The sequence below is a fragment of the Stegostoma tigrinum genome, chromosome 8 (genome assembly GCF_030684315.1).
Source record: "Stegostoma tigrinum isolate sSteTig4 chromosome 8, sSteTig4.hap1, whole genome shotgun sequence".
Classification (NCBI taxonomy): domain Eukaryota; kingdom Metazoa; phylum Chordata; class Chondrichthyes; order Orectolobiformes; family Stegostomatidae; genus Stegostoma; species Stegostoma tigrinum.
This window is the reverse complement of record NC_081361.1, coordinates 82,543,937-82,560,748: the sequence shown is the minus strand read 5'-3', so window position 1 is coordinate 82,560,748 and position 16,812 is coordinate 82,543,937. Positions and strand designations below refer to the sequence as shown.

Below are 16,812 nucleotides of genomic sequence, written 5' to 3'. Positions count from 1 at the left end.
GGGCCTAGACCCTTCATCAGAAAAGGGGGAGTGAGAGAAGGTTCTGAAATAAATAGGGGGAGAGGAGGAGGCGGATCGAAGATGGATACAGGAGAAGATAGGTGGAGAGGAAAGTGTAGGTGGGGAGGTAGGGAGGGGATAGGTCAGTCCGTGGAAGATGGACAGGTCAAGGGGGTGGGATGAGGTTAGTAGGTAGGAAATGGTGGTGCGGCTTGAGGTGAGAGGAGGGGATAGGTGAGAGGAAGAACAGGTTAGGGAGGCGGGGACGAGCTGGGCTGGTTTTTGGATGCAGTGGGGGGAGGGGAGATTTTGAAGCTTGTGAAATCCACATTGATACCATTGGGCTGCAGGGTTCCCAAGCGGAATGTGAGTTGCTGTTCCTGCAACCTTCGGGTGGCATCATTGTGGCACTGCAGGAGGCCCAGGATGGACATGTCGTTTAAGGAATGGGAGGGGGAGTTGAAATGGTTCGCAACTGGGAGGTGCAGTTGTTTATTGCGAACTGAGTGGAGGTGTTCTGCAAAGTGGCGCCCAAGCCTCCGCTTGGTTTCCCCAATGTAGAGGAAGCCACAACTGGCACAGCGGATACAGTATACCACATTGTCAGATGTACAGGTGAACATCTGCTTGACGTGGGAGTTCATCTTGGGGCCTGGGAAAGTGCTGGGTGTGGTGGGATTGGAGGGGAGTGTGGAGCGGACAAGGGAGTCGTGGAGAGAGTGGTCTCTCCAGAAGGCAGACAAGGGTGGGGTTGGAAAAATATCTTTAGTGGTGGGTTCGGATTGTAGATGGCGGAAGTGTCAGAGGATGATGAGTTGTATCTGGAGGTTGGTGGGGTGGTGTGTGAGAATGAGGGGGATTCTCTTTTGGCGGTTATTGCGGGGGCGGGGTGTGAGGGATGAGTTGCGGGAAACACAGGAGACACGGTCGAGGGTGTTCTTGACCACTGCGGGGGAATGTTGCCGTCCTTGATGAACGAGGACATCTGGGATGTGCAGGAGTGGAATACCTCATCCTGGGAGCAAATGTGGCAGAGGTGGAGGAATTGGGAATATGTGCTGGAATTTTTGCAGGAAGGTGGGTGGAGGTGTATTCTTGGTAGCTGTGGGAGTCGGTGGGCTTGAAATGGACGTTGGTTTGTAGGTGGTTGCCTGAGATGGAGACAGGAAAGTCCAGGAAGGTGAGGGGTGTGTTGGAGATGGCCTTGAGGTTGGGGTGGAAGGTGTTGGTGAAGTGGATGAACTGTTCGAGCTCTTCTTGGGAGCATGAAGCGGCGCCGATACAGTCATCAATGTAATGGAGGAAGAGGTGGGCTTTTAGGCCAGTGTAGGTGCAAAAGAGGGACTGTTCCGCGTAACCTACAAAGAGGCAGGCATAGCTTGGGCCCATGCAGGTACCCATGGACACCCCCTTTGTCTGTAGGAAGTGGGAGGAATCGAAAGAGAAGTTGTTGAGGGTGAGGACAAGTTTAGCTAGGCAGATGAGGGTGTCGGAGGAGGGGGACTGGTCGGGTCTGTGAGACAGGAAGAAGCGGAGGGTCTGTAGGCCATCTGCATGGGAAATGCAGGTGTATCAGGACTGGACATCCATGGTGAAAATGAGGTGTTGGGGGCCGGGGAATTGGAAGTTCTGGAGGAGGTGAAGGGCGTGGGTGGTGTGGCAGATGCAGGTAGGGAGTTCCGGGACCAAGGGGGAGAAAATGGAGTCCAGATAGGTGGAGATGAGTTTGGTGGGGCAGGAGTAGATGGAGAAAATGGGTCGACCAGGGCAGGCGGGTTTGTGGATTTTGGGTAGGAGATAGAAGCGGGCGGTGCAGTGATGGGGAACAATGAGGTTGGAGGCTAATGGTGGGAGGTCACCTGAGGTGATGAGGTCATGGATGGTTTGGGAGATGATGGTTTGGTGCTCGGGGATGGGGTCATGGTCATGGGGGCGGTAGGAGGAGATGTCAGAAAGTTGGCATTTGGCCTCAGCAATGTAAAGGTCAGTGCGCCATACTACCACTGCGCCACCCTTGTCTGCGGGTTTGATGGTGAGGTTGGGATTGGATTGGAGGTAGCGGAGGGCTGCCTGTTCTGCAGGGGAGAGGTTGGAGTGGATGACAGGGGTGGAGAGGTTGAGGTGGTTGATGTCTCGATGGCAGTTGGAGATGAAGAGGTCAGGTAGACCTTGGCTGTTTTTCATGTGATTAAGCACACCATCTTCTGCCAACATCTAAGTTTTCCAGCTCATGGGATCACTGATCTGATTGCAATCAGAATTCCCCAATGGTTAGATAATCTTTCTGATCTCCATAATGTACACATCTCCAAGGAATTTTGTTTTAATCTGGCTCCAACTTCCTCATGGACCTGTCTCCCATTGGCAACATAGACTTGGAGATGATTCCACCTCTCTATCTCCTCTCTTTGACTATTCCATCCTCTCTGTGCTGTTGACTTGGGTGTTAGAATGGACAAAACCATTGAATTTCCCTCCAACAAATTTGGTACCCTTCTCTCTCGCCAAATCAGATTGTTGATGATCTTGGTGTCCCATTAAACCCTGAGACATATTTCTGATTTCTGATCCTCTCCATCTTAAACACTGCTTTACATTCACCTCCGTAACAATGGTTGCATCTGTTTGTCCCTTAAACCACAGAAAGAAGAAATTCTAAATCATGCTTCTGCCGCTTCTGGCATTGGTTTATCCATTGTATTCCTGGCTAATCTATACTTCCATAAACTTCAGCTGATCTCTCTATCTGAAATTTGTACCCCAAGTCCAGCTCACCCATTACGTGTGTCTTTGTGGACCTAAAGTGAGAACCAATTGCCTGTAATTTCAAATGTAAAATTCTCGCACTTGTATTTAAATCCCTGTAAAGTCTTACATTGCCCTTTCATTGAAATCTCCAGTCATAATATCTCTTCATATCTCTGCTGTGAATTTGCTCAGCCACCACTTTTTTCGCCCTGATGTGTGGTAGCGATGCCTTCAGCCAGCTCATCATCCTGGTGCTCTCATCTTAAACTCCTCTATCTGCTTCTCCTCCTTTAAGACTCTGTGTAAGACCTGATTCATCCATAAGGCATTTGGTCACTTCCTTGTAATATCTCATTCTTTGGCTTGCCAGTCAATTTTTTCCATATATCACTGTGAAGTATGATGTGCTTTTGCCTTCCGTGTTAAAGGTGTAACTTATATGCACGTTTTAACTGTCATTGGTCTTATTACCTGAACTCTTGGAATGGGCTTCTTGACTGTGTATGGTGTTTCATCAGGGTCCTGAAACACCTCATTCAACTCCTTCTGTTTCAGTTTATGTTCTGCTATAATCCTCTTACGTTGTTCCAGGTAGGGGCCAAAACTGGGCAAATGCTGAAAAATAGCCACCGAGGGAAAAAAAATGGAATTAATTTGGTTCTACAAGAGCCATTACACTTACCCTGGTCCTAACAATGAACACATATTAATATCAAAAATAGAGATTGCTAGTAAAGCTCAGCAGATCTGGAAGCCTCTGTGGAGAGAAATCAATGTTAACGTTTCAGGTCGAGTGTCCCTTCCTCAGAATGTATTTATACATTTAATATTAAACATTAACAGGGACTAGAAATTTCAAAAGCCTGCATTTTGCTCCAGTTTATCTCAGTTTCAACATATTACTTTGCTCGCTTGAATATTATTACTGGATAATATTAGGAGATTTAAGACTGAGGCAAAAGAACCGAAATTGCTGCTTCTTCTTTGTTCCAAATGACTCCACCAGGAATTGAAATTGACAACATTTTTTTTTCTCAAAAAAAGATGCCATAGATTTCCACTGAGGAGAAATGATCTGGTAGGAATCTGTTGCAGTTAACTCAATGATGGAGTAGCTATTCTCTGAGACAGAGTATCAATCTGTTCAGTGTGGGTTTGGTTTAAATTGTTTCATTAAAGATTTAGAGTTGCTGCCAGTACATGAGGGCTGCCCCAGGGGCAGCCTTAACCAGAGGCAAAACATTCAACACATCACCTACCATAAGGCTTTTAAATAATTTAATATATTAGTGTTATGCTCCCCCAGCATTTCCATCAGCTACAGTAGCAACAAGGTCAGGGGACTTTAAATTGATCAGTCATAAACGTGAAAATCTAAGGTGTATATTTCAGTCTTCTTTGTTCAAAATCAGATATGAACAAATCTTGAAATTTGGGTTAGATAGCTCAGAACAGTACAGATTCGCCAACCCCTTTTCCCCTACTAGGGAGCCATATTCAGTAGGTAGTGTGGGTTAGTGATGGAGCTGTAAACAATGTGGATCCAGCTCAGACCCACTTTACTTTTCTGAGAATTCAGCTTTGCATAATACCGAAAAAGAACTAATCAGAGAACAAATTTAAATTGGTCAACTCTCCCATGGCCCTGCTCGTACTGAAAGTCGAGGTGCTAGTCACAGCAGAAATGAAAGAATAGGCAGGATAGATGAGTGGCTTGAGAGATGGTGCAGGAGGGAGGGGTTCAGATTTTTGGGATATTAGACCGGTTCTGGAGGAGGCGGGACTATTCCAAATCAGAGGGTCTGCACTTGGGCAGGACTGGAACCAATGTCCTAGGGGATGCTTTTGCTAACACTGTTGCAGGGGGTTTAAACTAATGTGGCAGCGGGATGGGAACCAAATGAGGAGGTTAGTGGACGGTAAGAAGGTAGAAACTAAAGTCTGTAAAGAACGAGATAATGAAGTCAATGTGACTAAGGGGAAGAGTAGGCAGAGAGCAGATGACGAACGCAAAGGGACAGGTGGTCTGGGGTGCATTTGTTTTAATGTGAGAAGTGTAGTAGTTTGGGCAGATGAACTTAGGGCTTGGATTAGTACCTGGGAGTATAACTATAATATTTATTACTATTACTGAGACTTGGTTGAGACAAGGGCAAGATTGGCAACTAAATATCCCAGGATCTAGATGCTTCAGGAAGGATAGAGAGGGAAATAAAAGGGGTGGAGGAGTTGCATTACTGGTCAAAGTGGATATCACAGCTGTGCTGAAGGAGGGCACTATGGAGGACTCGAGCAGTGAGACAATATGAGCAGAGCTCGGAAATAGTAAGGGTGTAGTAACAATGTTGGGGCTGTAAAACAGGCCTCCCAATAGCGAGCGTGAGATAGAGGTACAAATACGTAGACAGGTTATGGAAAGATGTAGGAGCAACAGGATAGTGGTGATGGGAGATTTTAATTTTCCCAACATTGACTGGGATTCACTTAGTGCCAGGGGTTTAGATGGAGCAGAATTTGTGAGGAGCATCCAGGAGGGTTTTCTAGAGCAGTATGTAAATAGTCCAACTTGGGAAGGGGCCATACTGGACCTGGTGTTGGGGAATGAGCCCGGCCATGTGGGAATAGTGATCACAATTCTGTAAGTTTTAGAATACTGATAGACAAAGACGAGAGGTGTCCTAAAGGAAAAGTGCTGAATTGGGGGAAGGCTAACTCTGAGAAAATTCGGCAGGAGCTGGGGAATGTGGATTGGGAGCAGCTGTTTGAGGGTAAATCCACAGTTGATATGCAGGAGGCTTTTAAAGAGAGGTTGATTAGAGTGCAGGACAGGCATGTCCCTATGAAAATATAGGATAGAAAGGGCAAGATTAGGGAACCATGGATGACAGGTGAAATTGTGAGACTCGAAAAGAGGAAAAAGGAAGCATACATAAGGTCTAGGCGACTGAAAACAGACGAAGCTTTGGAAGAATATCGGAAAAGTAGGACCAATCTGAAATAAGGAATAAAGAGGGCTAAAATGTGACATGAGATATCTTTAGAAAACAGGGTTAAGGAAAATCCCAAAGCCTTTTATTCATACATAAGGAGCAAGAGGATAACTAGAGAAAGGATTGGCCCACTCAAGGACAAAGGAGAGAAGTTATGCGAGGAGTCAGAGAAAATGAGTGAGATTCTTAATGAGTACTTTGCATCGGTATTCACTGAGGAGAGGGACATGTCGGATGTTGAGGGTAGGGATAGATATTTGATTACTCTAGGTCAAGTTAGCATATGGAGGGGAGACATGTTGGGTATTTTAAAAGGCATTAGGGTGGACAGGTCTCCAGGTCCGGATGGGATCTATCCCAGGTTACTGACGGAAGTGAGAGAGGAAATAGCTGGGGCCTTAATAGATATCTTTGCAGCATCCTTGAGCAGGGGTGAGGTCTTGGAGGACTAGAGAATGGCTAATGTTGTCCCTTTGTTTAAGAAGGGTAGCAAGGATAATCCAGGTAATTATAGACCAGTGAGCCTCATATCAGTGGTGGGGAAGCTGCTTGAGAAGATACTGAGGGATAGGATCTGTTTACATTTGGAAGGAAATGGGCTTATTAGTGATAAGCAGCATGGTTTTGTGCAGGGGAGGTCATGTCTTACCAACTTGATAGAATTCTTTGAGGAAGTGACAAAGTTGATAGATGAGGGAAGGCCTGTAGATGTCATATACATAGGCTTTAGTAAGGCGTTTGATAAGGTTCTCCATGGTAGGCTAATGGAGAAAAAGAAGTCGCATGGGGTCCAGCATGCACTAGCTAAATGGATAGAGAACTGGCTGGACAATAGGAGACAGAGAGTTGTAGTGGAAGGGAGTTTCTCAAAATGGAGAACTGTGACCACAGGGATCCGTGTTGGGGCCACTGTTGTTTGTGATGTACATAAATGATCTGGAGGAAGATATAGATGGTCTGATTAGCAAGTTTGCAGATGACACTAAGGTTGGTGGAGTAGCAGATAATGAAAGGGACTGTTGGAGAATGTAGCAGAATATAGATAGTTTGGAGAGTTGGGCGGAGAAATGGCAGATGGATTTCAATCCAAGCAAATGCAAGGTGATGCATTTTGGAAGATCCAATTCGAGAACGAACTATATGGCAAATGGAAAAGCCCTGGGGAAAACTGATGCACAGAGAGATCTGGGTGTTCAGGTCCATTGTTCCCTGAAGGTGGCAATGCAGGTCGATAGAGTGGTCAAGAAGGCATACGGCATGCTTTCCTTCATCGGACGGGGCATTGAGTACAAGAGTTGGCAGGTCATGTTACAGTTGTATAGGACTTTGGTTCGGCCACATTTGGAATCCTGCGTACATTTCTGGTTGCCACATTACCAAAAGGATGTGGATGCTTTGGAGATGGTGGAGAGGAGGTTCAGCAGAATGTTGCCTGGTATGGAGGGTGCTAGCTATGATGAGAGGTTAAGTAGATTAGGATTATTTACATTAGAAAGATAGAGATTGAGGGGGGACATGATTGGGGTCTACAAAATCATGAGAGGTATGGGCAGGGTGGATAGCAAGAAGCGTTTTCCCTGAGTGGGGGACTCATTTACTAGGGGTCACGATTTCAAGGTGAGAGGAAAAAAATTTAAGGGAGGTTTGCGTGGAAAGTTCTTTACGCAGAGGGTGGTGGGTGCCTGGAACGTGTTGCCAGTGGAGGCGGTAGAGATGGGCACAATAGCATCATTTAAGATGTATCTAGACAGATACATAAATGGGCAGGGAGCAGACAGATACAGATTTTTGGAAAATAGGTGACTGGTTTAGATAGAGATAATGGGAACTGCAGATGCTGGAGAATCCAAGATAATAAAATGTGAGGCTGGATGAACACAGCAGGCCAAGCAGCATCTCAGGAGCACAAAAGCTGACGTTTCGGGCCTAGACCCTTCATCAGAGAGGGGAATGGGGTGAGGGTTTGGGAATAAATAGGGAGAGAGGGGAAGGCGGACCAAAGATGGAGAGAAAAGAAGATACGTGGAGAGGAGAGTATAAGTGGGGAGGTAGGGAGGGGATAGATCAGTCCAGGGAAGACGGACAGGTCAAGGAGGTGGGATGAGGTTAGTAGGTAGGAGATGGAGGTGCGGCTTGGGATGGGAGGAAGGGATGGGTGAGAGGAAGAACAGGTTAGGGAAGCAGAGACAGGTTGGACTGGTTTTGGGATGCAGTGGGTGGAGGGGAAGAGCTGGGCTGGTTGTGTGGTGTAGTGGGGGGAGGGGACGAACTGGGCTGGTTGTGGGTTGCGGTGGGGGAAGGGGAGATTTTGAAGCTGGTGAAGTCCACATTGATACCATTGGGCTGCAGGGTTCCCAAGCGGAATATGAGTTGCTGTTCCTGCAACCTTTGGGTGGCATCATTGTGGCACTGCAGGAGGCCCATGATGGACATGTCATCTGAAGAATGGGAGGGGGAGTGGAAATGGTTTGCAACTGGGAGGTGCAGTTGTTTATTGCGAACGGAGCGGAGGTGTTCTGCAAAGCGGTCTCTGAAGAATGGGAGGGGAAGTGGAAATGGTTTGTGACTGGGAGGTGCAGTTGTTTATTCTGAAGAATGGGAGGGAGAGTGGAAATTCCTTTTTCTCCATCTTCGGTCCGTCTCCCCCTCTCTCCCTATTTATTCCGGAACCCTCATCCCATGATGAAGGGTCTAGGCCCGAAACATCAGCTTTTGTGCTCCTGAGATGCTGTTTGGCCTGCTGTGTTCATCCAGCCTCACATTTTATTATCTTGGTTTAGATAGAGAATCTGGATTGGCGCAGGCTTGGAGGGCTGAAGGGCTTGTTCCTGTGCTGTAATTTTCTTTGTTCTTTTGTTACTGAAAAATTGTGACTGACAGAGAATCCATGTGAATGACAGGAAGCCAGTGATTCACTGTTGCATGGTACCAGGAACTTTCCAGGCCCGAATCCTTCTGTTTTCATTAACTGTTCTGCTTGCTTGCTGGGACGGTTGTGAGATACCCGAGCTGTGACCTTTTCACAGCAGGCCTCACTGGATCTTTCTCCAATTAGGCAGTTTGGATGGCAGTGGTGGGCCTTTCTCTGAAATAGAGTCCCCTGGAGACTGAATTCCCACCAAGCGAGGGCTGCTAACCATGCTCAGTACAGAAGGATGTATCAGGCTAGCCGAGGCTCCAGGCCGTGGTTCGGCCTGGGTGCCTGCATTATCAGCACAGACTCAAAGGGAGGCCATTAGCTTTCTGGAGATAAACCTTTAGATCTAGAAGATCTCCTTTCCATTTGGCTCTGCTTCTTTTATTTCTGCCTTTGTTTTTTTTTGTTAAGTTCTAATTTTGGTATCTGAGATGTTTTCTTTTCTCTAATGAGATGTCCTAGTGGTATTATTGCTGGACTGTTAAACCAGAGATTCAGATAACATTCTGGTGACATAGGTTCGAATCCCGCCATGGCAGATGGTGAAATTTGAATTCAATAAAATACCTAGAATTAGGAATCTAATGATGACCATTGCTGATTGTAAAGGAAAAACCCACCTGGCTCACTAATGCCCTTTAGGGAAGGAAACTGCCATCCTTACCTACTCTTGCCTACATCTGACTCCAGGCCCACAGCAATGTGGTTGACCCTGAACTGCCCTCTGGGCAATTAGGGACGGGCAATAAATGCTGCCTAGCAATTGGTGCCCTCATCCTGTTAATAAATAAACAAAAAAAAATTGTTTTTTTTTGTATCTAAGATGGCAACAGAGAATGGCAACGTTGTACACTTTTCATTGCACTCCTGATGCCCTGTACTTGAGGACACATGACAATATAATCTAATTCTAAAAGATGCTGACAGATTTTGCATTTGGCTTTGCCATGGTCATTGTCAAAATCTTATACTGTGGGACCAAAGGTCTCAGGAAAGCGCTTTTTGGCAAAAATTGGGGAGGGGGGGTAATTTCTGGGGCTTGCAGGGGATTCTCAGGCAAGGGAATTGGAAGCAAAGGAAGATGGCTGTCTTTCAGTGACCAGAGGGGATGATCTCACTAGGGTGGGGAAGGGCGGGGGGGGGGGGGCGAGGATTGCACATTAATGATAGAGGCAAAGAGAAATTTCTGCTCTCAGAGGGTTGTGCATCTATAGAATACCTTACCACAGAAGGCTGGTGAGGCTGCATTCTTAAGCATATAAAGGCTAACATAGACAGATTTTTAATGAGTAAGGGAATCAAGGGTTGTGGGAATCAGGCAGGAAAGTGGAATTGGGGGTGTTCAGCTCAACCACAAACTCACTGAATAGCAAGGCAGATTTGATGGGCTGATTGGCTTTTTTCTGCTTCTATGTCTTTTGGTTGTATTATTATCCAATACCCTACATACTGGCAAGTTTCTTTCCGATGCTGAGGAAGGGTCACTCGACCCAAAACGCTAACTCTGATTTGTCTCTGCAAATGCTGCCAGACCTGCTGAGCTTTTCCAGCTGCCTCTGTTTCTGTTTCTGCTTTTATTGTGCTCAATGGACTGTCACCTCCCCTAACTAACAATCTGCTTGCTCTAGTTCACCAGTTCAGTGGACTGAATCTTTCCTTCACACCTGAAATGGAAGTGAATAGACCCTTCAGTAGATAAAAACCGAAAGAACTGCAAATGCTGTAAGTCAGAGACTAAAACAGAAGTAACACGGTGTGAAGCTGGATGAACACAGCAGGCCAAGCAGCATCAGAGGAGCAGGGAAATTTAACATTTCGGCTCAGGACCCTTCTTCAGAAGTCCCGACTCAAAACGTCAAACTTTCCTGCTCCACTGATGCTGCCGTGTTCATCCAGCTTCACACCGTGTTATCTCAGATTCTCCAGCATCAGCAGTTCCTACTGTCTCAAAACAGAAGTTTCTGGAAAATGTCAGCAGGTCTGGCAGCATCAGTGGAGAGAAATCAGAGTTAATGTTTCAGGTCAAGTGACCCTTGCTTAGTTCTGAGCTTTTCCAGCAATTTCCATTTTAGACCCTTCATATAGATCCTTAATTGACCATTTAAGAGCTTTTATCAGCAATTTCCCACCTGAAACTTAATATAGGTGGGAGAGCGTGGGCTTTGACATAGCATCACCTCATAAAAGAAACTAGCCTTCCTGCATCTGGGACCAGAAGATTCCACCCCCTTTATTGCTGATGTCAGTGACTCAGAGATTATCATGTTTCATTAAAACTGAGTCAGAAGTCACATGACACCAGTTGAAGTAGTTTGACCAGTTGAATTGCACTTCACATTTGCCTTTAAAATAAGAAAAAGTTAGAGTCTTGGCTGTCTTCTTAAAATATTTTGAGGGAGCCTTGTCTGGTCCATAACAGCAGTCATTGCAGATTCATTATGTGCATTAACAACCCTATTTTACTCCACCACTGCCTTTCCTACCCAGCATACCTTCTGGGAGCTAATCTTGCTAATCCTTACCTGCCCACCCCTCTCCCAGTATTGACTTTCTGGACTCATGCCAATCATATGATTGTCTGCCTGAGTTAAAATTGAAACGTAACAGCTTGATTCGCAAGAGTCAAAGCATTTTTCAATATTATTTAAAAGCCAGAAAATGTATCATGCGTTAGAAAATCTGAAAGCCCATTAAAGACACATTGATTAGCTCTAGCGCAATTTCTAACCTGAACTGTCTGTCAGCAAGTTTGCTTAAAAAAAAAACATGTATTGAGGTTTTACAGATGCAATCTTAACCGTTGGCTATTTTCAACAAACCAAAAACAGGTATTTTTTCTGTAAAGTTAACATTGGAAAAATCACTGCACCAAATCAGTACAAGAGATCTCAAGATTTGAAAACAGAGCACAATACACGGCTGTTGTTGTCTACTTAGAACAATCAAAGCAGCTTTTGTGACAGATGCGCACGTTCAGATATTATTGGTTATTTTAGCCAAGCCCATCCCTTGGGTCCAATCACTGAAGTATTAGGTCTCACTCGAGGCGCTAAATCCATCCCATCTGTAGATAATGAACATTTTCAGTTAAACTTCTCTCCTTCTGAAAAGTAGTAGGTGCTAGTTAAAGGTTGACATTATAATGAATCATCTCATGCACATGTGCAAACATTAACTAGGGAAGCCGTCACAACTGTCACGAAGAAAAAATGCACTATGATCATAATTGATTCTCAGCCAACTCGTCACTAATTGAGATGCTTATAAGGTAAAGTATTACAGTAATGCTACATTAAAAAACCATAATGCGCCTGTCAAGAGCATTATCAGCCAAAGGTTTCCATATTAACCATATGCTTAAATGCTTCAAAATTATTTACGTACTTAATTTTAACATCAGTAAAGAAACCTGCTGCAAAGTGGGTGTAGCTGGTTTGTACTATCATTGCTGTGTCAATCTAGAAACAATGCCACGATACATTAATACGTAAACATACAAGATGTCAATTACAGGAAAACTTCAAAGTGTACCATGAATGTTCGGCATAGGTAGGGTCAGATTTTGCACATTACTTGTTATCAAAATGTAATATTGTTGATTTAAAGATAAGCATACACATTGGCACACAGAATTTATAATATTTCTACCATTAAACAAATAATAAAATTCATTTTCCTTGAGTGGGCGCTCAAAAATTCCATTTGGATGGTCTGATGGAAGAGATACAGTAGTAGAGCGATCACCTTTGACGAGCTCACTGACTCTTTTTTATCCTTGAAATTAATATTCTATTTTAGCTTTATGTTTGTAGGCGTTAATCACAAGATTGTGGGGAATGGTTAGGAACATGCAATTGTTAAATTAAGATTTGTTTTGTAAGTTAGTTCCTTCTCTGTAGAAGAAGTTTTTTTTATGCTTTACATTTGGTTCACTAACATTCTTCAGGGAGGGAAATTTGCCATCCTCACCTGGTCTGATCTACATGTGACTCCAGAGCCTCAGAAATGTGGTTGACTCTCAGTTACCCTTTGTAAGGCCTGGCAAATCATTCAGTTGTATCAATTGCTACAATGTCTTATAGAAATGAAAGTGGACAGATCAGCTGGCACAGACCTAGGCACGAGAAGAGACAACTGCAGAAAAGGACCTTTCAACCCTGGAAAGTGCCAAAGTTGGGATAACTGTCTCACAGACTACAGGTGGTTCTGCTGTAACGCATGTTTTGCTAACGCATATTGGTTCTAATGCAATTGATGAATAGTGGATGCTGTTTGGATAACACAAACTTTCTGTTGTACAGGTACAGTAATTTTCTACAGCCATTTCCCTATAATGCGATTTTCTGTGGTGATTTTCTATAGCGCAATTTTCTGCAGTGTGAGGTCACACAAGAATGCAACCATCGCATTATAGGAGAACTACCTGTGGTCAAAAAACAACCTGACATAATTATACTTATGGAATCATACCTTACAGACAATGTCCTGAACACTATGGCTATTCCTGGATATGTCCTGTCTCACTGGCAGAGCAGATCTGGCAGAGGTGGTGGCACAGTATATACAGTTGGGATGCAGTCACCCCAGGAATCCTCAGCATTGACTTCGGAATCAATGAGGTCTCATGATTTTTAACCATGATTTCATGGGGAAAGAAATGTCCTGCTGATTATCACATACCTTCCTCCCTCAGCTGTTGAATCTGTGCTCCCCCAAGTTGAACAGCACTGTAGAAAATACTGAATGTGGCAAAGGCAACAAATGTACCTTGGCTGGGGGGTTTCAATGTCCAGCACCAGCAGCAGTACAACTCATCAAGCTGGCTGGGTCCGAAGGGACATAGCTGCTTGACTGGTTCTGCAGCAGATGGTGAAGGAACCAACAAGAGTGAAAAAACATACTTGGCCTTACCCCTACCAATCTGCCCGACAGCTGCATCTGTCCATGACAGTATCAGTAAGAATGAACACAACACAGTCCTTGAGGAAACAAAGTCCTGCCTTCACATTGAAAGTACCCTCCATTGCGCTGTGTGGGGGACTATCATAATGCTAAATGGGACAGGCCTTGAACAGATTTAACATACCAAAACTAGGCATCAATGAGGCTTTGAAGGCCTAGAATTACACTCCAACAGCAGCAGAATTATACTCCAATGCAATTTGCAACCTCATGGCCTGGCATGACCCCCACTCAACCATTATCATCAGGAGACAAATGCTGGTTCTGGAGGAGGCCGTGTCAGGAGTAGCACCAGGCATGCCAAAAAATGAGGTGTCATCTTTGTGAAGGATCAAAACAAGGGCATGACTTGAATCCCCAGCATCATAAACAGAAAATGATAGACAGACCTAACTAATTCCGCAATAAACAGATCAGACCTAAGCTCTGTGGTCCTGCCACATCCAGTTGTGAATGGTGGTGGACAATTAAACAACTCACTGGAGGAGGAGGCTCCACAAATATCCCCATCCTCATGAACGGAATGGCCCAACACAACAGTCCAAACGATAAGGCTGAAGTATTTGTAACAATCTTCAGCCAGAAGTGCTGAGTGGATGATCCCTCTTGGCCTCCTCCTATACTCTCCAGCAACACACATGCCAGTCTTCAGCCAATTCAATTCACTGCAGGTAGTATCACTATAAGATTGGAGGCACTGGATACTGCAAAGGCTTTAGGATCTGACAACATTCTGGCAACAGTACTGAAGACTTGTGTTCCATAACTTACCACTCCCCTAACTAAGCTCTTTCAGTACAGTGAAAACTCTGGTATCTACCTGACGATGTGAAAAATTGCCCAGGTATATCTTGTACTTAAAAAGTAGGACAAATCCAACTCAGCCAATTACTGCCATCAGTTTACTCTCAATCATCACAAGTAGATGGAAGGTGTCATCAACAGTGCTATCAAGCAGCAGCTTTTCAGCCATAACCTGTTCAATGATGTCCAGTTTGGGTTCTGCCAGGTGGTCACTCAACACCTGACCTCATTTTCGACTTGATTCAAACATGGACAATAGAGCTGAATTCCAGAGGTGAGGTGAGAGTGACAGCAACTTGATATCAAGACTGCATTCAACTGAACGTGGCATTAAGCAAAACTGAAATTAATGGCTATCGGGTGGAATCGGCTTGCTGGAGTCATAGTCTGGCACATAGGAGGATGATCATGGTTGTTCGAGGTCAATCAATTCAACTCAGGGCATCATCTCTGCAAGACTTCCTCAGGATAGAGTACAAGGCCTAACCATCTTCAGCTACTGCATCAATGAACTTCCTACCATTGTAAGATCAGAAGTTGGGATGTTTGCTGATGACTGCACAATGTTCAGCACCATTCACAACTCCTAAGATACTAAAGCAGTCCCTGTTCAAATGGACCAACATCTGGAGAATATCCAGGCTTGGGTTGACAAGTGGGAAGTAACATTTGTGCCACACAAATGCTAGGCTATGGGCATGTCCAAAAGAGACAATCTAATTCAGTGGTCTAATCATCACTGAATCCCCCACTATCAACAATCGGGGATTATCATTGACCAGAAACTCAACTGGATTCATCACATAAACAAAACGTCAACAAAGTGGCTGCAAGAGCAGGTCAGAAGCTAGAGTATTGTGGTGAGTAAATCACCTCCTGACTCCCCAAAGCTTGTCTATCACCCAAAGCACAAGTCAGGAGTGTGATGCAATACTCCCCACTAGCCTGGATGAGTGCAGTCCGAACAACACTCAAGAAGCTTGACACCATACAGGACAAAGCAGCTCACTTGATTGGCACTACATTTGCAAGCATCCACTTCCTCCACCACCAATGCTCAGGTGTACTGTCTACAAGGTGCACTGCAGAAATTCACCAAAGACCCTTAGACAGCACCTTCCAAACCCACACCCTCTTCCATCTAGAAAGACAAGGGCAGCAGATATATGGGAACACCATCACTTGCAAGTTCTCTTCCAAGCCATTCATCATCCTGACTTGGAACAATATCACTATTCCTTCATTGTTGCTGGGTCAAAGTCCTGGAATTCCCTCCCTGGCATTGTGGGTCAACCTACAGCAGGTGGACCTCAGTAGTTCAAGAAGGCATCTCACCACCACCTTCTCAAGGGACAGGCGAGAAATGCTGGCCAACCAGAAATGTCCAAATCCCACAGAATAAATTAAAAAAATCAGTATGACCATCTTTGCCACAAATGATGATCAAGAAATACTGAAACAGATCTACTATTTCATTCTGTTTTTTTTCCTGCGGCAAGAAAATAAAACTGAAAAATCATGAAGTCAAGTGAACTCTGAAAAGAAATTAATAAAAGCAGAAAGAGGTAGGTTAGAGACTAGGAGTGCTGTGGTGAATAACTCACCTCCTGACTCCCCAGAGCCTGTCCATCATCTACAAAGCACAAGTCAGGAATGTGATGGATTACTTCCCATTTGCCTGGATGGGGGCAGCTCCGGAAGCTGGACACCATCCAAGACAAAACAGTCCACTAGATTGGCACCATATCCACAAACATCCAACCGCCTCACACAGATACTCAGTAGCAGCATATTGTACTATCTATAAGACACATAGCAGAAACTCACTAAAGATCCTCAGACAGCACCTTCCAAACCCTTGACCTCTACCATCTAGAGGGATAAGGGCAGCAGATACATAGGAACACCACTGCCTGCATAATCCCCTCCAAGCCACTCATCATCCTCTCTGGGGAATATATCACCGTCGTATATATATTCACTGTTGCTGGTCAATACCCTGGAATTCGCTCTCTAAAGGCATTGTGAGCCTACCCACAGCAGGTGGACTGCACCCGCTAGCTACCACCTTCTCAAGGGCAACTAGAGATGGACAATAAATGTTGACCCAGCCAGCGATGTTCATTTCTCATGAATGAATTTTAAGAAAGTGTAAATTGCTGAAACACAGGTCCAGCTTATATGATGGTACAGTAAGTTGTACTGTCTAAACCTGATGGTAATTTTTTCTGGCCTCTCTCAGTCTATGACTAATTCTTGCAGCTTCTCAGTGGAATCAGTAAATGTACTATGCTGGTCCTATTCATGAATGTTTTTAAACCAAGACTGAATGAAGGTCTTGCTACAAACACGCTGCAATTGGAAATCAGTTCGATTCCTGCTCTGAGGCTA

The 16,812-nt window shown here is 44.8% G+C and overlaps 1 protein-coding gene across 5 annotated transcripts in view; it reads right to left on the bottom strand.

Moving 5' to 3' along the window:
* dpyda.1 (dihydropyrimidine dehydrogenase a, tandem duplicate 1) overlaps window positions 1-16,812 on the bottom strand; it is an 837,290-nt gene that overhangs the window by 30,868 nt on the left and 789,610 nt on the right. For all 5 annotated transcript variants that reach the window (XM_059648043.1, XM_059648046.1, XM_059648045.1 and 2 more), the window contains one exon: window positions 3,220-3,363. In XM_059648043.1, the coding sequence (XP_059504026.1) occupies window positions 3,220-3,363 (144 nt within the window). The remainder of the gene's footprint in view (window positions 1-3,219; window positions 3,364-16,812) is intronic.